General features: G+C 47.6%; 1 protein-coding gene across 8 annotated transcripts in view; it reads right to left on the bottom strand.

Moving 5' to 3' along the window:
- The window catches only part of Dgkd (diacylglycerol kinase delta), a 96,817-nt gene that overhangs the window by 4,525 nt on the left and 70,656 nt on the right, over positions 1 to 21,636 (bottom strand). For all 8 annotated transcript variants that reach the window (XM_021644603.2, XM_021644602.2, XM_060368804.1 and 5 more), the window contains 19 exons: positions 20,877 to 21,039; positions 18,054 to 18,162; positions 15,310 to 15,449; positions 14,222 to 14,306; positions 12,890 to 12,984; positions 12,706 to 12,805; positions 12,354 to 12,627; positions 11,646 to 11,807; positions 10,862 to 10,987; positions 9,120 to 9,216; positions 6,902 to 7,012; positions 5,878 to 5,974; positions 5,588 to 5,695; positions 4,652 to 4,765; positions 3,710 to 3,844; positions 3,209 to 3,360; positions 1,847 to 1,958; positions 1,674 to 1,766; positions 787 to 906 (listed from right to left, as the gene is read on the bottom strand). In XM_021644603.2, the coding sequence (XP_021500278.1) occupies positions 787 to 906; positions 1,674 to 1,766; positions 1,847 to 1,958; positions 3,209 to 3,360; positions 3,710 to 3,844; positions 4,652 to 4,765; positions 5,588 to 5,695; positions 5,878 to 5,974; positions 6,902 to 7,012; positions 9,120 to 9,216; positions 10,862 to 10,987; positions 11,646 to 11,807; positions 12,354 to 12,627; positions 12,706 to 12,805; positions 12,890 to 12,984; positions 14,222 to 14,306; positions 15,310 to 15,449; positions 18,054 to 18,162; positions 20,877 to 21,039 (2,393 nt within the window). The remainder of the gene's footprint in view (positions 1 to 786; positions 907 to 1,673; positions 1,767 to 1,846; positions 1,959 to 3,208; positions 3,361 to 3,709; positions 3,845 to 4,651; positions 4,766 to 5,587; positions 5,696 to 5,877; positions 5,975 to 6,901; positions 7,013 to 9,119; positions 9,217 to 10,861; positions 10,988 to 11,645; positions 11,808 to 12,353; positions 12,628 to 12,705; positions 12,806 to 12,889; positions 12,985 to 14,221; positions 14,307 to 15,309; positions 15,450 to 18,053; positions 18,163 to 20,876; positions 21,040 to 21,636) is intronic.

Here is a 21,636-nt window from a genome sequence, read left to right as displayed (position 1 = left end):
GAAGTGGAGTTGTGAACAGCCTGATGTAGGTATTGGGAACCAAACTCAGATCCTCTGGAAAGGCATCTAAGCCATGTCTCCAGCCCCAACATCCCCATTCTTAGTTTGATATACTGCTGGCAACGGTTCCAACAGACTAAGCTAGGCAGGGGTGCTGTATCATTTATCTCCTTAACTATGTTAAAGAGGACATGGTCTCCTGTGTTATAGGAAGCCAAGAAGACCTTTTCTTTTGGCCCCTTCTGTTTCATCTCTAAGACACCAGAAACCATAGACAGCCTAGGGCTTTTCCTTGCCATATGTTTCCCTGTTATGTCTCCTTCAGCTTCCTCTCCTGCTGTAGGTAGATTTTATTCAGGCACAGTATGCCCCAGATCCCTGTCTACCAAACTACTAGATACACACTAAGTAGGAATCTCTTAAGAACCTGTAGATAAAAACTGTGAAAGGGGAATAGAAACACCAGCTCGGTGTCTGTCAATAACCTCCAAGAAGCTGCAATTTATCTAACCACAGCTTCACCTCTTACCAGCTGCTCACCCTGTTCCCTACTCCCACCCCTAGACATGTCTACTTCAGAGGCAGTGAGGACCCATTTTTCAAGGGTCACTTTTCATTCCCAATCCTCAACTCCATCCTCCATGCCTAAATTTCTCCCTGCCTAGAGGACCATTTTAATAGAGAAGTCTCTAGAAGGCACACCAAGGACTCCAGTCCAAAGCTGCCTCAATTCCCAAGCCTCAAGGACTACATTGCACACAGGGACTAATGTCATAACCCACGTACCTCTTCCTCACCAGGCTCCGTGGGCTGGCAAAGCCAGGGAGTGTCTGTCAGCTTCCTAAGCTGCTGGTCCATCTCAACTAGGGCAGCCCCAAGCCGTTCCTTCTGAGGGGGATCCAACTGCTGCTCCAAAGGAAGGAAGAGAGAAATGAAGATATTAACCACAGCAAGCCTGGACCAGCCAAGCCAGGTGGGTAAGGTTTAGATCAAGATCCTTATGAGTCACTGCAAAAACTTAAGCAGAGCTGAAGTTACAGGTAAGGCCTGAGCCCAGAACATCCCTTCCTTAGGGAACAGGTAAAGATGGATGGGCCTCTGCCCTGGCTTAGGGAAGCCACATGCAGCAGCCCTGGCACCTGGCCAGCTGCAGTCCCCTTGGGTTCTGCCACTAGGCAGGCAGGCCATGCTCCTCCTGCACAAGTATGGGTGCCAACTAGCTCAGCAGCTAGAGCATTCAGGACAGCACCGCTTTGGAGTGGTGAGTGGGACACTAGTCTGGGGGTCTCCATGTCATACTCAGGCTAGTAGGCAGCCATCAGAGCAAGCTCCTAGAGCTTGGCAACAGCCCCACCTCCCACCCAGTGGACCCAAGGTTAACTCAGCAGCCAAGTTCACATGCTGAGAGGAGACACACCTCATGGTGTGACTGGCCCCTAGCCACAGGAAGACAACAGAAACATGTTTTGTCCACCACATGGAGAACACACTGGCTGGCTGAGATGCTGCCAAGGAATGTGGCTACAACCCAATGGCCACACAGATGGTTTTTGAGGCCCCTTCTTCAGGCTCAGGATTCTGGACTGAAAACTGCTACCCTACAGTGTCTAGCACCCTGGTGACAAGGATCATGTCACATATAGCCAGCGCCCTCCTGGCACTTATCTGCTCACCAGGGCCATCTTGCCAGCCAGCAACAGCTCTGTCTCACTGCGCAGCACTCTGATGTTATTCACCATCTCCAGAACAAAGCTGTAGTTCAATCCCTGAGAAGAATAGATGCATCCATATGAAAGAACAAGAGCTGCAAAGGAGGGAAGGAGCCAGACCCAAAAAGACCAAATACCTCTGTAGTTCTGGACTTGCCGTATACTCGCTCCATGGCTTTGGAGCTGGCATTGACAGCGTGTGCAAGTTCCTGTTCCATGTCTCTGTGGGACTGCGCTATTTCCCGAATGCTGATGGAAAGAGGTACATGTTAGGCCTTACACCCTGCTTATGAACACACCTAAAGGACACATCCACAGGGGATAGTCTGACACGCCAGGGGAGACATTGGCTTAGCCATGATGACTTCTCAGTCACAGCCTCTGGCATATCACATCCCGACATCAACAAATGGTAGACTTATGTGGAAAATCTGACACCAAATCCTGCTTTTCCAGAGAGGAAAATGTATATAATGAAGCCTCTCATAAAATGAAAAGTAAGCAAGCAGCTTTGCATGCAGGCTGGACATCAAGATGCTGCACCAGTCCACACCATTCTGCAACCTAAAGTTAGACCCACCTCTGACAGGGAAACCTAGTGTGATGGTCAGCTCTGAGCCAGACCAGCCTGGGCAAGACCAAGAGCCAACCAGAGGTTATCTCAGAGAAGCTGGGTGAGGTGATGTGGGATGGCAGGGCATGCCAGGAGAAAAGCTTGGGAGCAACTTGTTAATACTGGGGGATGCAGGGAACTACTGATGGCTCTCAGAAGGAAGATCTAGTAAGCACACCTTCCTGGCAGGCTTCCTTAGGCGGTATACCAGGGACTACAAAGTGATAGGGCCATGTCCTTATAAAGCAAGGAGCTAGATAAACACAACTGACATGGAGCAGTGCAGAATGGGGTTGTACCAGTATCAGCTGCTTGTCAAGGAGAGACAACGGTATGGAGACAGAACTGCCTAGAGTTGTCCTCAAAGACCAAAGAGAAAGTGGCCTGCTAAGCAGCCTGAAACCACAGCAAAGCAAACATGTCCGGAAAGGATACACACAGCATCCGTAGCCAGAGCCAAAGAAAAAGCCCAAGAGAAACAAGAAATGGACAACCAAGGGCACTGACTGCTTTGCAGCTTGACAAGGGAGCTGAGAGAGGCCACGCTGTTGAAAGGACAAAAACTTCTGAAGAGCCCAGGTGAGCAGGGAGAAGCAATGCCAAAACGCAACAGTAGCTCTACAAACCACTTGTAAAGGACAACTAAAACAAGAAAAAGCCTGTTGGGTTTTCCTGTATAAATACCAGAACAGGGTACACACTACTCTCCAGGGAAGCCTGTGGCCTTTCTCAGGCGCCCCACATGGGATTTAAAGCTTTAGTGGCTCAAAAATCCCTATGGATCTTAAGTTTTCACTGTGCATACCTGAATAATAAACTAAGCCAGGGGAAGTCAGACTCAGGCCCCACAGGCCTTCAAGGCCTCAAGAAACACTACAAAGCCTACCTGTGAATGAGGCCACCTGCTGCCTGTCCAAACTGGTCCATCTGGGTAGCTTCCTCCTCAGACAGGATCTCAGGGTGCAGAGAAAAGGATGGTGGGCGGGGCAGCTCACACTTCTGTTTGTCTTCCCAAGACTTCAGTGTGTTCTCAAAGGCCTAAGACATGAGAACCCAGAGTCAGACTTCGTCCTGTGCCCTCCAGAGGGTAGGCAGACATCTGCCCACAACACGCACGCCAGGGGTTCAGCAAGGTAACAGCTATGTATAGGAAGCTTAATCTTTCTGTCTTTTGGAACATGTCTCCCTATATAACCTTAGCTGGCCCCCTGACTCTGGATTACTGACACTATAGGGTAACCACCATGTACTCTAATCTCTATACCATGAAGAAAACTCCAAGAGCAAACCATGAAACACTTTTGCCTCTCTTATGAATGTACAAGTGAGGCCATGAGTAAGCACTGGCATCCCAGACCCCACCAGCCCCATGGGCAATTGCTCTTACCCTGTCTCTGGTCAGCGTCTGTGCCCTGTTCTTATGCACAATCCGAATGTACCCGGGTGGCTGGATCCAGGCTTCTCCATCCACCTGCACAGGCACACCCTCGTCCCCCAGGATGGAGATCTTCACTGTGCGACACTGAGCAGATGTCATACTGTTATTTTGGCGCCAGGGGATTTAAAGCACCTCCAGGCCTTGCTGCTCTGAGTGTCGGCCCTCCCACCCCTGCCCACAACCATTTACTCGGCCCTTTCCTACCCTCTGCACTGTTGTCCCACCTGCCCCACTGTTCCCTCCCCAGACATCTGGCAAAGGGAGACATGTAAGATCTCGGCGTGCAGATAGTCTAAAGGAGTCAAGAGTCATAATCCCTGTCAGATGTAAACATCTCCAGGGCAGAGCAGAGTCCAACAGCAGATGATAAAGCTCTGCAACTCCTTTATATAAAAATGTGCCCAAGAACAAAAAGGTAAGCTTTAAATAGCTGACTGTTGGGTGCCAATAGATTTTATCAGCACTGCACTGTGTGTATAGTCACTCCCTCCCTGACCCCCACCAGGGGGTGGGTGGACCTGTACCAGCTCATCAGTGCTGTCAAAATTAAAACCAGGAGCCCTTCCCTACCTGCCCTCTCTGGCTAGCCTCAGAGTTGTCTGCCAGGCCTTGGTGGTCTCACTCACTGCCACAGACGACTCCATGCCCACAGTGCACTGTTTCCACAGCAGACTAACCTCAGCTGGATCTTTTCTACCTCAACAAAGCTTGGAGCTCTTAGCGGGAGAGGGAGGCAGAATGCGGCTGCCTTGAGGTCTTAGGTAGGCACCTCATTTCCTTGGGTATGTACTGTGAGCAAATCCAGGAGCCCCAGGCCAGTCCCTGCCTCTCCCAACAGGAATGAGCCCTAGAAGGGGGTGGGGTAGACGCCTGGAGCAGCATGGCCAGTACCTGGGCAATCCGATGATGCTGTAGTTTAATTACACGAGACACAGCCATCTGCATGCTGCCGAACACAGCGACCACCTCCAGAATCTTATCATCGAATGATGGAGCTGCAAAAGTCTGAAAGGGCCAGCATGAAAGCTGTCTGCCCTGCTTCCCGAAACATGTCTCCCACTTGCTCTGCTTCCCGCTCTGGAGGTTCTGATGAGGCAGACAGGCCCACACCCACTCATGGTACAATGATAATGGTAAATGTAGTAGGGGGTAGGGTATCTTACCCAGCAGCCCAATGCCTAGGACTAGCTGTCTTGCTACTTATTAGACATGAGACTTCAGACAAATTATTTGTGCCCTTCTTCCTTCAGAGGGAGACAATGCTGCTTGCTCCTTAGGGTGAGGTACTAAAGTGAACGCGCTAACAGATGCCAGGTGCTTACAACAGTGGCCCACGTATAAGTCTGCGGTAAGCACTAGCTGTTATGTTGGTTTTGTTTTTAGTTACATGCAAACCCTGCCTGTCAATATCTTCCTATGTTGTTGGCATGAATTCTAGACTCCTGCCCTTGTCTTCTATAGGCCCATGCAATGCAGGCCCTACAGTCACCTCCCTCCTCCATGCACTATTTCACACTGCAGTTAGGGAACCTTTCTCTGTGCACTCTGCCCTGGCTTGCTTCTGAGCTTCCACATCTTGTTTCTTCTGCCAACAGAGGGTACTCCCCATCTGGTGCCTGCCAACTTGGCCAGCCTCTGTTCTTCAAGTCTCAGTGGCTCCTCATTTGATCATGTGCTAGACTTGACTTCTAGACAGCACGCCAATTGGTGAGGGTGCCTGTCTAGCTGGTCATCCTCCATGCCCACTGCCAGGATCAGGGAGATATTCCATATACACCTTACTGACCTTGCTAAGCCCAGCCCACCCACCACAAACCCCATACGTACATCATCTTCCTTGGTGCCCCCCCAGAAGTTGGTCCCTCCGGCATAGCTGGGAATGTTGAGGACAGCAATTCCCTGAAGACTCGGGAGGGGAATTGGACGCCCATCACACTGAGCCACAAAAAGGAAAATGGAGAGAAAAGAGCAATGCTCAGCATGTACCAGTCCCTCCCAGCACCAACTAGATTTATGCTGGAGGCCTGGGACAAGATGGCCTCCCAGGTTCTCTAGGCAGGAATGATCTATAGCCAAGGATGGGAGATCACCTACCAGACCAGGAGGCTACCACTCACCTCCAGCAGAACCTTTTGCTCCAGGTTCCTGTAGGTTCTGTGCAGCAGCTCTTTGGTGCCAAGGACACCATACCACATCATGTTCTTAGTCCGGCTCCTGGAAAAAAGAAGTGCCATCTTGGGCAGGGCTTCTCTTATAGTAACCAAAGTTGCTGCTATGAAGCTTGAGGACTCAGTAACTGTGTACAACACAACACTGGAACAAGACAGTCTGGGCTTCTCAGACATGCAAGAAGAGTTAATTTACCAATGAGAAAGTATGCTTTAACTGACACTCTGCCAAGAAAGTAATTACACCCTTAGAGGCAAGTAAGTAACTCCCAAAAATATTATATATCGTGACTTGTGGCTATAAAATTATGCTGGGGAGACGGATAAAGGGCTTGCTATGCAAGCATGAGGACTGGGGTTTGAATCACCAGACCCCACATACAACTGGATGGCAATGGGGTGTGTCTGTAATCCCAGGGTACCATGGCTTGATGGGAAGCAGAGCAGGAGAATCCCCAGAACCCCATGGACCAGCCAGCTGGGTACACAGTGGCTCATACAAAAGACTGTTTCAAAACAAGATGGAAAGCAAGGACCACTTGACACCTAAGATGGTCTGCTGACCTCTACATGTGCACTATGGCATGTGCCTCATCTGTACCCACTCAAACAAGTAAATAAATCTGTGCTTCCAGAGAGCATTTGGAAAACACAGAAAAACACAAGAGAAAATAATCCCCAAGCCCCTATATGCTCCATGCCTGGATGACAACTGGGAGGGGGCTAGGCCGTTTGTGGATTAACAGAGTTCTCCCTACAAACAGTGCTGGGATGGTGGCCTTGCAGCACACTCCTATCACCTTCCTTCAACATACTGTAGACTTTGATGCTGGTAAGTGACAGCCCATTCTACTCATTCACATCACTGGCTTCCTTATGTCCAGTCTGCCCAAGCTGGCCAACCCCACGGGTGGAGCCCTTCCCCTTCTGGCTTCTTGGCTGTCTGCTTTCCACACCTCTACTGACAACCTACCTGCATTTCTCTGGGTGTTCATCACGCTTGTTGTTAAAGTCCAGAGATATCTTTGCGTCCAAGCCGATACCAAAATAGTTGTTCATGACACACTTCTCTGTGTAGTATTCTCTGCAAAGGTGAGTTTAAAGTCTCACAACAGTTCTACCTGACAGGTTCCTCCATGATTGACCCCCTACCATTTCTCCCACAGAACAAAAATCATGACTTTTTCCATGTTTTTGTTGTTGTTTTCACGTGGGTTTTTTGTTTTGTTTTATTTTCCTGTGTTTTAGATTTTTAATCCAGGGCACTGATTCGGCATTTGTTTTGGTAAGAACACTACTGAGATGTAATTCACAAACTATTTCACTACCACTTTGAAGTACATGATTCAACAGTTTTTAGTACATTCGGAGTCCTTTCATCTCTACAATCAATTTCATTACTTGCACTGGCTACTACTTCCTCACTGATGGTTCTGGCCCTGAAATCCACTGATCCTCTGGCTGTACCTATCCAGGACCTGTCAAATAAATGGAATGAGACAGTGTGACCTGTGTATCTGGCTCCTTTCCCTTACCCACTGTTTATCTTTGTTGCAAAGCAATCTTCCATTATGTGGCCACATAACATTCTTATCATTAACTGATGAACATTCAGATTGATTTGTGTTTTAGTGATGACTTGCACACACTAGTGCCCGTATTGCTGTAGACATGTGTTTTAAAATCGTTAGTTTATACCATGGGCAGAACCACTGGGACACCAGAGCCTCTGACTTGTCTTTCTGAGGCACCACCAGCCTGTTTCCCAGAGGTCTTTATGGCATACTTCTCTAACATCCCTGTAACATCCAACCAGTCTCTTAAGTAAAAAGGGCAGTAACTGAAAACTCCTATACCAATGCCAAAAGCCTCCTTTCCCCAGAGCACTGCTAGTGACTCGTCTTTGCACTTACCCACTCCTCCAGAGCTATAGCTGTGTCCTACCCCATACCCTCCCCAGTCCCATGGGAGGGAGACACTGTGAGAAGGTGGTCAAAGTGGACAAAGACAGGGACTCCACAAACCTTGCACTAGAATTCTAACACATTTTAGCTTAAGTTTCTTGCAGTGTAGTAAGAACCAAGCTCTAGAGCAAGAGTCCTTTCTGATCATACATCTAATTCAAATGCCTTCCTCAGAAAAGTTCTAGGGCTAAACTATAGCTAAAGAACACGATAAAGAGTATGTATAGGTCCTAGGAAAGAAAAAAAAAATAATAATGCAGAAAAGAGGGTGCAAGGATCCAAGAAGGAAGTAGCTATCCCTGACAGAGGGAAAAAAAAAAAAAACAGGCTTAGCCACAGATGGGGCCTTCCGTGACATCAAAGTAAACAAAGGAAGTTTCCTGATTCAGGGCCCCACAAGTGTTGTTCCCAGAAGGACTATAGCTCTTGCCCTACTGAGAAAAACCATCAGGGTCTGAGCACAAGACCAATCCAGAAGCAGAGACCCATGTACCACCAGGTTGGAGACTGAAGAGCCACCTTCCCAAAACAGGGCCTCTGTAAACCACACAAGTACCTCATTACCACACCAGAGAGTAAGAATAGGCAACTTATAGCAAGCTGCTACCAAACTCTAGCTGCCCACAGGCTACCATCAGCAGCAGAAAAAGAAAATGACTAGAATACTGTCTTCTTTGGTGTAAGAAATACCATCTAAAGTGAGCTCTAATATACACAAAGAATTCATTAAACCACTATGCAGATGTCCTTGAGGCCTTAGATCATAGCACAAGAGGTCACAACCCCACTGGAACACAGCAACAACCAGACTTTCTAAAATCCTCAAAGTAAGACACTGTCTACGGGAACCCTAAGACCCAGGGAACAACCAACTGGAGAATCTTTCAGTCCAGGAATGCTAGAACCTACATCACTGAAGGGATGGCAGACACCATGTGAAAACAAGGAAAAACAATGTAATGAGTAAGAGTCAGCATAGTCAACAATGATCTGGCCTGTCACCGGGACTATGACAGGACAATAACAGGTCTGTCCTCTGCTTTCCTATAGTAGCCTACAGGGAAGGCTCTCAGGCATACTTCCAAGACTCCAAGTTTTCTTCATCCAAGAATAGCTGAAAAAGAGCCTGCCACTCAGCTGTCCACTGATGGCTCTGACTGATTCTGAATCAGACCTCTGCACTCTGCATCCTAACAAAATATCCCATTGGTATTGCCTCATACTCACAGGTTTTCAGGTTCAGCATTAAAGGGATCAGCATTAATTAGCAAGCGACTGATGACTGAGCCCCCTGGCAAGGAGCCAGACATCCCTGCCCGAACACCTGCAAAGGAAGATGAAGAAGGTACTAGCCAGGGACTTTAGACAGAACAAGACAGATCTCTAAGGTTGTTGCCACACATCTTACAGGACAACATTATGAACAAGTGTTCCAATTTGACTAACAATTCAAAATCACCAATACCATCCCATATTTAAGGAACAAAAGTAGGTTATATTGGACAGTAGAATTTAACACCCAGAAGACACCTAAAAACTGTCTTCTTGGGCTACCTGGACATTTGAGCACTAATACCTTTTATTCAAACAAGTACCTCTCCAGGCTTAGGATATTACCATATAAGTTATTGGTCAAGGGAGAGCCTAATAGCTCCCAAACAAACATGGGCTATTGCTCTTGGTTTACCCACCAAAACTACATAATACAACTCTCTTGCAAAAGACATGGCACAACTTAGGTTTCAGGACAGAGAGAAATCAATCTGGAACTAACTAGGAAACTCTCGCCCACCTGGCTAGCTTTCATAGAGCTACAATGTGCTCTGTGGGCTGCTGGGGGAAAAATATCAATGGGCTTACCCAGCAATGGACCTTTCATGCTCTAAGAAGTGGCCACTGGTGTAATACTGACATGACTGTTACGGGGTAACTAACCACTTTCTACCTGGACTTGTGGTCTTTACTATAAGATAGGGGATTCATGCCTAATACTGTAAAACTGTCCAATAGTCCATGACTGGGAAGAACATAGGTCATAAGAGAAAAACTGCTGCTGCTGTTGTTGTTGTTGTGATTATTATTTTGCTAAAAAAAATCATGATATCAAACTGCACTCTAAATATTTGTTTCTACATAAAGACTAGTGCTAAACTCCACATTGGTCACAGAAGCTTATTTCTCCAATGAGCAGTGGTTAATGTATAGATCCTCTCATTGGTCAAAGTGCTGAAAATGAATGAGTATCGAGTGCTCGGCCCTAAGGGGGACAACTGTATCAGTCCCTTCAAAGGCTCCTTAAACATTGAGGAAAACAAGACAGGACCAGAAAAAAAAAAAAAAGAGTGAAACAGCCAGAAAGCTGTGAAATACTATCTCCAACATAACATAGCTACTGCACTCATAAACTCAGAGCAGCACTGATTACTGCACAACATCAAGCCAGTCAAAATTCACGAATAAATAGGGGGAGGGTTCTGAAGCCTTGGGCCTAGCTGATAGCTTTTAGGGAAGAGAAAGTGGCTAGTGATGGGTTGCCCATGTTGCAGTGGGTGGCCATACTTACACACACTAATTAGACTCAGAGGGTTATAACTTTTTTTAAAAAAATTAAGAAAAGGACATAAAGTACAGAGAATACATTAGAATAGAGGCCCATAGCAGTGATCTGGAAGGGAGTGTTGGGGGTAGATATGATCAAAATATATTATAAACATGTATGAAGTTGCTAAAGAATAAAAAAAAAAAAACTAATTAAACAAAAAGGTACTTTTCATACAGTCACATAAATTAAACTACAGAGTTCTGTCCATGTTTCCATGGGCCGACAAGCTTTCCAAGGATGTCAACAGTATTATTCATTCTAAGACCCAGGATGCCACGAGCCTGGTCAGCCAAGGCCAGCAAGCATCTCTAGCCTCATTAGTACCCCATCCCAACCTGAGACCTCCAGGGAGGAGTGGCTTACTCACTTGGATATAGGATCTTCGTGTTCAGAGCAGGCAGACCATCCCGGCTTCCTGTCTGGGGAGGGAGCGAGGCAGAACTACCAAGGGACAGACCTTTGCTCATCAGCTTTTCACAAGGGGCTCTGGATGCTGTAAAACAGGACAATATACTTGACACTGTCCAAAGTAGAACAGAGCTGAAAGGACTCACAACAAAATGGACAGGAGGGCTGTGGGAATGAAGGAGAGTTACACTCATCAGCCAGTAGTAAGTATGTGAAATGAAGAGTCCCTGAGTAGAGGTAAAGGAAGAGATACTCGCACATATACTGTGGGCCTGGATTCATCTTGAAGAGACACAGACCTAGGCAGCAGTGTGAGGACAGAGAGGGCTGATCCCTAATCACAGTTAGGGTACAGAAGGCAAAGAGTTCTGATCTAATTAATACTATGTCTACTCTAGAAGAGCCCCCGTCCCTCTGCTAAGGTGCCAGGACAGGCTGAAGGAAAGAACCCCTTCCTTTTGAAGACCTTTGCTGGGGTCAATTCGGAGAGGAATCAAGGTCTCAGTTTTGCTAGACACTTATGAGCAGTCATAAGGCAGGGAGAACAGGGATGCTCCTCAGCAGGAAAGGCCCTGTTTCCTACAGGTGATACAGTGCACATGCCTCTACTAAACAAATCTCAGTGGCATGAAGGTGATACAGATATAGGAGTTTAATCAAATAGCCAGAGCAAAGAGAAAAAGCACCCTAAGGTGTCCCTGACAAGCTCACTAAGTACCCCCCAATCCAAAGCCTGGCCATACCTTTGCGGGCACTCCTCCCCTTGGCAACCACACAGCTCTCACTATGGGCAGATGTTGGGCACACCCTATTGTCAATTTTCAGGTCCTTCTTCTCTTCGGATTCAGAGAGGCCCAGGACAAAACCCTGCTGGGTCTGGGTCTGGGCATTCTGCTCATCCACCGCTGGTTAAAAAAAAAAAAGAAAGAAAGAAAAAGAACATTCTTGTTAAGACTGCACCAGTAGAGAGCTAAGGAAGCTTTAGACTCTTCTCAGACCCCAAATCCTCACCACACCACACTTTAGTCCAGGGTCCTAGCTCAGTTAGTGTACTAGTACTTGCACACTCCAGCTAACAGGCTAGGGAGAAGGACTCTGAAACAGGAAGACGTAGAGAGGAAGAAAGTAACATGGGGGCCTAGCAGGAGAGTGGGTGGCGTGCCCATGCCAGTGTCCAGGCAGAGTGTGACCGCAGGGTCTGAAGTGAGAAGAGGTAGATCTGCACAGAGTAACAGCAGGAGAGGAGCATGGTGTGAAGTGTTTTCTGAGGGCAGGGAGAGAAGATAGGAGGGTTGGATGTCGGTAGGGTTACATACATCCTATGTAACAATGGAGGTGAGAAAGTCCTTGCTTGAGCCAAGTATGACTTTCACAGTGCTGCTCTTGGTCTATTACTACATCCATGGAACATGGGAATTCTGGTGCCACCTGGTGACCAAGAAACCCCTTACCTTTTTCTGTGTGCTCTATAATCTGACGAATTGCTTTCTTCAGGCTGTTAGCTCTCAGCATTAGCTGCTCCCGAGGCCGGAAGATCTGTGGCCGGGAGGGACATGCTGAGCCCACCAGACGATCCCCAGAAGAGGTACAGATGTTTCCTGATCCGTCTCCATCCTCAGCCTCCTCAGCAATGGTGGGAGGTGGGTTGGACAGAGAGGATGAAGCCTGAGACTCATCATCCAAGGTCTTGAGAAGAGAGTCCAGCTTCTCTTTCAAGACAGAGCACTAGATGAAAGAAAAAGTGGCATGGAGAGCAAGCTCTCTGTACCTGCTGCCCCACCTACCCTGAGCCCAGGAACCCACCTTCTTGGCCATGACCTCCGACTCCTGTGAGCTCTCTGTTGTCTTCTCATAGGCCTTGCCCACCCGAGCCACAAAGTCCTTCACTGTCTCACAGAGCACTCTGTAGGAAACAGAAGGCAGCTGGGCTAGGAACCAGGGTAGCACACTTGCTGCCTCTTAGAAACCCTGAAGTCCTGTCACTCACTTGGCTGATGAGATCACCACTGAATGTTGGTCTGAAGTCAAGATTTTAGAAAGATGAGCCGCAACCGAGTCTTCATAGAAGAGAATTTGCTGCACCTATATCATACCAAAACAGGGGCCATTAGCCTCACAATCAACTATCAGTGCCATTAGTATCCAACTTGGGGGTTTTCTCAGACCCCCAACAGAACATCATTGGTTCATCCTCTAACAGAACAGTCCATCTCCAAACACTATCAGGGCTGTCCACTGCTATGGGAACAAGGTCAAAAGCTTCAACAACCTATGGATAGACTAAAACAATGAGTGAACAAAACAAAACCTGTCAGAGCCAACAGACAGTCCACGCCTCTTCAATCAGGGCTGCAAGACAAGCCTGGAAGTGTGTAACCCATCTTCAGTGATATACTAGTGGTCAGCTAGCTCTCTCATCAGCCAGGCAGAATGAGCTCCCTTCTACCTCACCAGGAACTCTGCCAAGGAGGTGTAAAGGAGCCTCCCTCAGCTCTACCCACCAACAGGACAGCTCCACTGTCTGCCCTCCCCATGGCCAACCCACAGGCCAAAAAGAGACCAACTGTGTCAGAGTCTCAGAGGTTGTCCTAAACACATCTTAGGCTCTGCACAAATATTCTTCTCAAAACAAAAGCACAGACCATTTTCCACCTGTGAAGCCATGCAAAGCAGGACTGGCTTTGCTGATAACTGCTGCTGCCTTTGACCCCTTGCCTGACAGGCAGACCAGTCACCTAGGAGGACCAACATAGCATGTACCCAGCACTGCAGTCAGGGCATAAAGACAAAAGCCCTTCAGAAGCTCAGGGCTGCATCCGTGGAGTGGCCACTGCTCAGCACAAAGAACTGGCACTGAAGCACTGTGTGTGACTTAACTGCAAGAGCAGCAGACAGTTGCTGAGAAGGAGAGGCGGACAAAAGACAAGCATGGGGACTTCTGGGAGCAGACAGGAGGGGGCTGTGCAGGAAGACAGCAGAGTACAACAGGTGTTGAGCTACAGTCAGGAGGATAAGACATGGGATTAGGCATTAGGCAGCCCCTCAAATCCTAGGGACAACTTAAGAAGAAACCCCCAAATGGTCATGAAGCCATAGGCTTGAGCCTGCTTGGCCTAAGCTCAGCCCAAATTTCTTGTTGCACTCCTTCAGGACCACACAAGGGGCAGGGATGTAGTCAGAAGGCTGAGTACATGAAGATCACATGCGGCGCTTAAATAGCAGGTAGTGGGCTGGGGCACAGGTCAGTGTTAAGTGTAAGATCCTAAGTGCCATGCCCAGCACTACGACAGAGAGAGCAAGATGAAGCAGGTGGTAGTACCTCTGAGTCCTCGCTGAAGTCCTCAGTGACCGTGGAGGAGGAGACCTGCCGAGGGAGCTTGGTCTCATACGCCATGACACTCCACCTGCACAGGTCCAAAGTCAGCTCAGCTGCAGGCTATCCACCAGCACTCAGGGATCTGAGGACCCCCGTCTACAGAGCCAACCCCTCATTGCTCCAAAGTTGTGGTCTGTGCCTTGATCTTATTACTACTCTGACTTTTCTGGCCTTTTTTTTTTTTTTTTGAGATCAGGGCTAGTGTGACCCAGATTAACCTTGAACTCAACTGAACTCACTATAGTTGGGACAGAATGACCTGGCCCCCTGCCTCCACCTGCCAAATGCCAGGAGTGCAGGTGGACTATGCCACTTGTAGTCTGGCTTTATTTTTAAGCTCTGTCTTAACTATGGAGCTGTTATTTAGCTCTTCACTTGTCTGAGAGTAATGTCTCATCCTTACAAAGCAGAGGTCACCACAGCTGTGTCGGAAGAGACTGGCAACATTTCCCACTGTGCCATCGGACAGTTTCAAGAGCTTCACACTGCTTGGTGTGCCTAAAGGAGACAAGCATCTCACAACAGCTGACAGACAGATCTCCTCACTAAGAGGGGCCCAAATGGGAGGCATATCAAAGTCATGCTGGCAATCAGCTCCTAAATCCTGAGCACCAAGGAGCACTTTCACCAGGGGGAAAAAAATTGCTCTAAAGGATAACTACCCATATTCATTCTGGGAACAGAAAAATTGGAAAATGGGACTGCTCAAATATGTAATGAAGAACATTTTTCAGATCATTACTAGACCCTGAAACAAATTCAGACTGTAGTCACCTTCTCTGCAAACCTGATGGATGCAGGAGTGACCTCAAGAGACGGCCGAGAAGGTTAAGGCATGTTTTCTGCTTTGTTTGCTTTTGTCCTTTTCAGAATCTATTATTTAAAAAGACCATCAGCAGGCCCAACTTCTATAAGTCATGTGAGAAGGCCATGGTCCTACTCCTCACTGTTCTCAGACTAAGAAACCTGGTCACAGCAACCAGTGTTTCTTGGCCCAGCTGCCATTCCCACATGCTGGATGTCCCACTCACCTGTCCAGCATCTTAGTACTGGCCCTCTCCAGCTTTGCCAGGATCTGAGGGAGCTGGGTATCATCATCACAGGCAGAACCCCAGCCGAGAACACGGGCCAGATCATTCCCTGTTCCGAGGGGCAGCACGCCTAGCTGACACTGGTGGAAACAGGGGGAAGGCATGCCCTTAGACACCATTCCCTTGCAGGCCCCACCCTGCTAAGGCCATTAGTAGCCACAGGAAGTGCAGGAGGTCTGATCTAAATGAAATATACGGCCTGTACATTCTCAGCAGAGCCCACCAGAGGGTACAGATGGGCTTTGGGGTCAACAGCAAATACCAAGATCCCCAGACCTTCCTCACTTCCTATGTCGTAACAATCAACCCTTGAGGACCCCTGGTTTCTACAATGACTCCCTTCCCAAAGACACTGCAGCATTCCTTCACACCTTAAGAGGCAGTCGGAAACTCCCCAAATGTCTCCACCCACTATGCATCTCACTCACTGATGCCAAATTTACTTTCCAAAAGATGGCACTATTATCATTCCACACCACTATAGTCACCCCCACTGACTTCTAGGTCCTATCAAAAGCCATGCTAAGACAGTCTGAACATATAAGACCTCGTCTGCACACAATTACCTAGGAGTTGGTAGCTTCTCCAAACTGACCCAGCCCTGCTGTATCCTTCTAGAATGAGCAGAGGACAGAAATAAAAGGATAAAAATAGAACAGAGAAGGAAAAAGGGGCAAATAAGGACTCTGACGAAGTCTACTGCCAGCAGGGAGGGACCAAGGGCCTCAACTGCCCTAGGAAGAGTCAGTCACTTTCAGCATCCTATGGATGGCCCAGACTAGGGAGGATACGGTAGGGCTGAGGTCAGTTTGGGCAAGCCAGCAACTAGCCTGGAGTGGGAAGAGAGGAAGTCCAGGGAATCAGGAATAGCTGTGGGGCATCTGCTTGGCCCTGGGATGCATGATGACATATGGTCAAGGTAAGAGTTGACTGATAGGCAGCACTGTAATACCCAAAGACCCCATAGTGTCCCCAAAAGAGACATGGCACCAAACTCCAGTGAGTTACAAAGCTTTCCCTTAAAGAAAAAGGGGGGGAAAAAAGGTGTGAAGGATGAGGATGGAACCCATGAGGTCTGACCACACAGCATGTAGTAGAAGCCAGGAGAAAAAAAAAAAAAAAAAAAAAAAAACAGTACCACATACAGAACCAGAAAACCTAGGGGTGCAAGAGAGAGTAGACAGAGCTCTGAGAAGCATAAAGAAGCCATAGGAGACAAGTGTTCACAGAACTTGACTGAGTACAAGAACCATGTTCACACCCTTCCTAGCAAGTCAAGAGTAAGCTCAAAAGCCACAGTCCACAAAACTAACTGTACCCTATAATCCTACCACTGGAGGGTGCTGCTCCTTTTTCCTAGAGTTACGGGTGGCTGTCAGTAAACCCCAGCACCTGTGCTCCAGATAATCCACGGAAAGTACCACTTGCTGAGTGGGACTAGGGAAAGAACACAAAATCACCAAAAACTGAAGAACAACAAAAATTATAAAGAAGAGAAAAATTAAAAGCCAGAAAACCAGGGAATTTTTTGTTTGTTTATTTGGTTGGTTGTTTTTGGTTTTTCAAGACGGGATTCCTCTGTGTAGCCCTGGCTGTCCTGTCACTCTGTAGACCAGGCTAGCCTCAGACTCACAGAGATCCCTCTGCTTCTGTCTTCCAAGTGGTGGGCTTAAAAGGCATGCCCCACCACCGTCTGGCTGGAAAAATGATCTTTAATGACAGGTGAGGTGCTGATATAACAATGATGGTGAGACATCAACTTTTTAATTACCTCAATTAAAAAAAAAAAAAGAAGGCAAAAACCACGAACAGGGGATTCATTTAAAACATCTGTCTAGTAAGGCAGTGTTTGACTTTATCATTATTTAAAAATAAGACTTTCTGTTTACATAGTTGGGCAAAACAAAAAGAATGAGCCGCATAGAGAATGAAGGTTCTGTGTCACCTGAAATGTGACCTGGATCAGCCCTGACAAGTAGAGTTTGGCACTAAAATATTTAAATAAGGGACTCCTCAAAAGAGAAGATTCTGGACCATGAGCAGGATTCCGCCAGGGCTGTCTCAGCCCTCCAGCCCCTGCACTAGGGAAAAAGCACTAGCTTAGGCACCTGCTACAGTGCACGGAGAACTACCACTCTGAGCTGTCCGTGGAGCAGAGTATGGAAATGCACTTTTCAACAGTACAGTAACGGCCTCGCAGGGGATGAATACTGCATGATCTATGCACATTTTGATACAAATAAGCTAAGCGATGCTCCTTGGGATGTAAAGTAAATAAACTATGAATAAAATTTAAAAAATTTTTGAAAACAATCTAGGCAATGGTTATGACAGTGTGCACAATGGCTAATTAACCAGGAAAGGGGAGTGGGAGTGAAAATTCAATGAACACAGTAAGCAATCAGGATAAACCATTTTTACTTTAGTGTAAAAACTAGGCAATTGGGTTCAATGAACCATAACTCTGACTTTAGAGGCTGAAGATTCTTTCCTCCTTTCCTCTCAAGCCAGAGGCACTCAGCAATAAGGTATGCCATCTCCCAGCATAGAGCTGGAGCTGAGGGGACTATCCTCCACACTCATTCCCCACATAAAGACTGATGCCATATTGTTTTCACAGCTGTCCTGACCTAAATGATTTTCCCATTCAACCATCACAGCGGGGTGTCCCTTAACTGAGGTACCTGTTTGTGAAGGTTGAGACTGTCGATTTCAGAGAGGACCCAGCCAACACTGCCATCCCCGCCACAAACCAGAATCCGGAAGGTGTCAAACTTCTGAAATAACCGTAAGCTGTAGAAAATGGGAAGCCAGGGAAATGAGTGTACTCTAAAAGAAACAAACGACAGGTTTATGTGTCCTGAGCTGAGGGAAGCACCCTGGTCCACATGGCTGCAACTATGCCAAAGCCAGGTATACACTGGGTCCACAAGACAACACCCGGTCTGTCTAGCCCTTCTGCTCAGGGCCCATTTGTGTCTGTGGATGATGGTGGTACCAGATCCCAGAAGCTCCTCCAACCGGAACCAGTGAAGCGACACTAACATTTTTCACAAAGTATCAAGATAGTCTCACTCAGTATCAATCCCCAAGGGGACTTATGGACACAGTCTTCCACATCCCAGCCTTGAATCCCCACCCTTGATTTTCCTCATTCACATGCTAACCACCAGCCCACCTGGAGGGTTGGCCCTGAGCCTTGACACCATTCACCCAGGCTACAGATGCCCACACTATGCCTCTCTTCAGCACATAGCCCCACAGCCCTCCAAGCCATGTAATTCGGGTCTTCTCTCCCTTAACTTCACTCTCCCTTTTGGGCTCCTGCTGGTCATATGGCCCCTCCCAGCCATAAGCCAGAACTGCCTCTGTTCATTCCTCACATTCTTCCTGCAAACTTCATCCCTTCACCCATGCATTCAACTTAAGAACTGTACAAGGAACTAATGACTGACTCTATACACCACGCACCCCTGAAGCTCCAAGCTCACACCTCTACCAGGACATACAACCCTGGTGCCCTACAGGGCCTTTAGTAGTACATGTCCCTCCTCGGACACGGTCCCAGCCCAGCCCTCCCCTCCCCTAATAAGCTCAGCTAGACTCGGCCTCTACTGCTGCTCTGAGTCCTTAGAGAACCTCCAAGAGAACCTTTTCAAACAAGAGTTCTGTCATATGCTTTGTTGAAAGGCTTGCTAATTAAGAGGCTGCTGTCTCTCCTTTTCAGCAAATAACTGGTGCCCTCTCTGACAGGTATCTGTTTCCCTCAGCTCCCCCAAGGTCTGACGCAGTCTCCACCATGTGTATAGATGTTGAAGAGTATAGAGTGGGCACACTGGCTTTCGTCAGAGGCTAGCACATTGGAGACACAAAAGCACTGGTTTAACATAGACACCCTTACCACAGATCCCAAAGAAATCAATGCCTCCCTCCATTCAAGTGACAGAGGGCCCTAACCATGTATGTGACCCTAACTATCCAAATAGTCCTCACTAGTTCTGGCCTTCTCACTAGGGGCCTTGCAGACCCTGTCTCTAGTGGAGCTAGCCACAGAGGAAGTACTCAGAACACAAGCTAGGATGGCAATAAGACATTGCCTCAAATCTGAGCCTCAGTTCTAAGCAGCAAGGCTGCATTTGACTTATTTGGTCAGAGAAATATTTATATGTATCCTTTAAATGTTCGCCAGTGAGAACCTTTGCTCTCTGCAGAAGCAGGGGTCGGTCAAAGCCAGAACTCAAATAGGTAATGAACTGTATGTTGTCAGGTGCTTCCCAGAAACAAGAAGTATGTAAACAAACTCCCAATACTAACTCTACTAGGCCTCTTGTGTTACCTCACCCTGTACTCAGCTCCAGCTGTAAATCATGGAGTCCTCGCATACCTGCCACAGTACAGTGGAGTTTTCAAGCACTATCCCTGGCAGCACATGCGCAGGCACCTGAGCCTGTTCAGTAGAGTGCAACCAGAAGATATGATACTTTCAAACTCCCTGCTGCTGAACCGAAACTCCATCCTCACCAACCTCAGAAAGAATAGATCTCCTCGCCATTCAGAAAATAAGTATCTGCAGGATTCCAGAAACGTTGCCTTTGAGCAAATCGTCCGAGCACTTGTGACAGCCCCACGGCATATCAGCTAAGGCACCCCAAGAAGCTCAGGTTCATGCTATAGCGGCATATGGCTCTAAAAAAAAAAAAACTCCTCCTGAGCTCCTCCCAGGACTCACACTGAAGTAAGGGCTATGAGCACCTTACACTTCAATTCTGAGTCCTTCCCTTACAAAAGCAAACATTTCCTACAAACCTGTAGAGTAGAAAAGCAAAAGGAAAAGACATCTGCCTGGCTGGCAGATGAGGAGCTTCAGACCCCAATGTGCCCTTATATCTCCTTGCACCTGCATGGGGACTGTGCGATGCTCTAGCGATGGAAAAGTCCCCTTGGTTTCACTGAAGATTCCTAGGAACTAAGCAGGCAGTACAGAGCGCCAGGCAGGTCTGTAAGCAGCAGCATGGAAATACCAAGCACATGAGCTGATGCATGTGAACATGCTTCACATAGCAGCTAGGGTAGGTGTGCATGTATGTTCACATGCATGTGGTGCTTTTGCAGTGGAAACTAAATGGATGCAAACATCTACCATATTAGGAGCAGGTCCTTTATAAGTGGAATTTTGTGAAGGGCAGTTGAACTTCCTTGCTATTTAAATTTTTCTTTAAAAAATTTTTATTTTATGTATACTGGTGTTTTGCTTGTATGTATGCCCATGTACCACATGTACGCAGTGTCTACAGAGGCAAGAAAAGGGTATCAGCTCCCCTGAAGTTGGAGTTATAAACAGTTGTGAGCTGCCATGTGGGTGCTGGGAATCGAACTTGTGTCCTCTACAATAGCCGGTGCTCAGATGCACCATGCCATCTCTCAAGAGCTAAAAATTTCTGATCTTTGGTCCTTTTAAAACAAGCATGTCTTATCTACAAAACATTGTAAGTTCACACAATCCCTACCCAAGGTGTGGTCCTCCATTCATGAGGTCAAAAACTTGGGCAGGGTTCAGCAGCTGCTTGAATCTTCTGAGAAACTTCACACCTTGGTTGTCTCCGCTTTTAGAATTGACGAAGACCAGCAGAGGGCTTGTGCAAGACGGGGGACAAGTGGCCTTCCAGAACCCTAGAAGTGAGGGTGGAACAGGAAAGAACCCTTACACGCTGTTGAGGTGCTGTGGACTAAGTAAGCAGCAGCAACCAGCACAGAAAGCACAGAATCCACGGAGTGAGCCAGTGAGTCAGTGAAGGACAACCAAGTGTGAGGAGGTGAGTTCACCCCATCTCTCCTCACATCTTTAAGGATTCTAGATTTTACCTCAGTGCACTGTCCCCTCCTCTTGCTGCTAGCCTGGCAGAGCTCTTTCCTCTGAACCATGTACCCCAGAGATCCCCTACACCAATCCTTGCCAGCATGCTGTTCCATTATCCAGATGGACATGGAGAGAGCCTCTGGGCCGGCTGGCATGCTAGGCTCTACCACAGATGGTGACAGGCACAGCCCTCCACTCACGGCAGACCAGAACACCATTCAACAGCCAAGTCCATCTATCAACACTTCCAGAAAAGTGCTGGCTCAAGCTTTAAGTCCCATGGCAATTCCCAAGATGCCAACTATATGACCTCTGTTTAGCTTCTTGTTGACCATGTTTCAGAACTGTCAAGACACCCATCTCCACAGCCAGTAAGAAAGGCAGCATGGAGAAAGGGCATGTGAACACAG

Source organism: Meriones unguiculatus, chromosome 15 (assembly GCF_030254825.1).
Source record: "Meriones unguiculatus strain TT.TT164.6M chromosome 15, Bangor_MerUng_6.1, whole genome shotgun sequence".
In the NCBI taxonomy this organism is placed as follows: domain Eukaryota; kingdom Metazoa; phylum Chordata; class Mammalia; order Rodentia; family Muridae; genus Meriones; species Meriones unguiculatus.
This window is presented reverse-complemented; position numbering and strand designations above follow the sequence as displayed.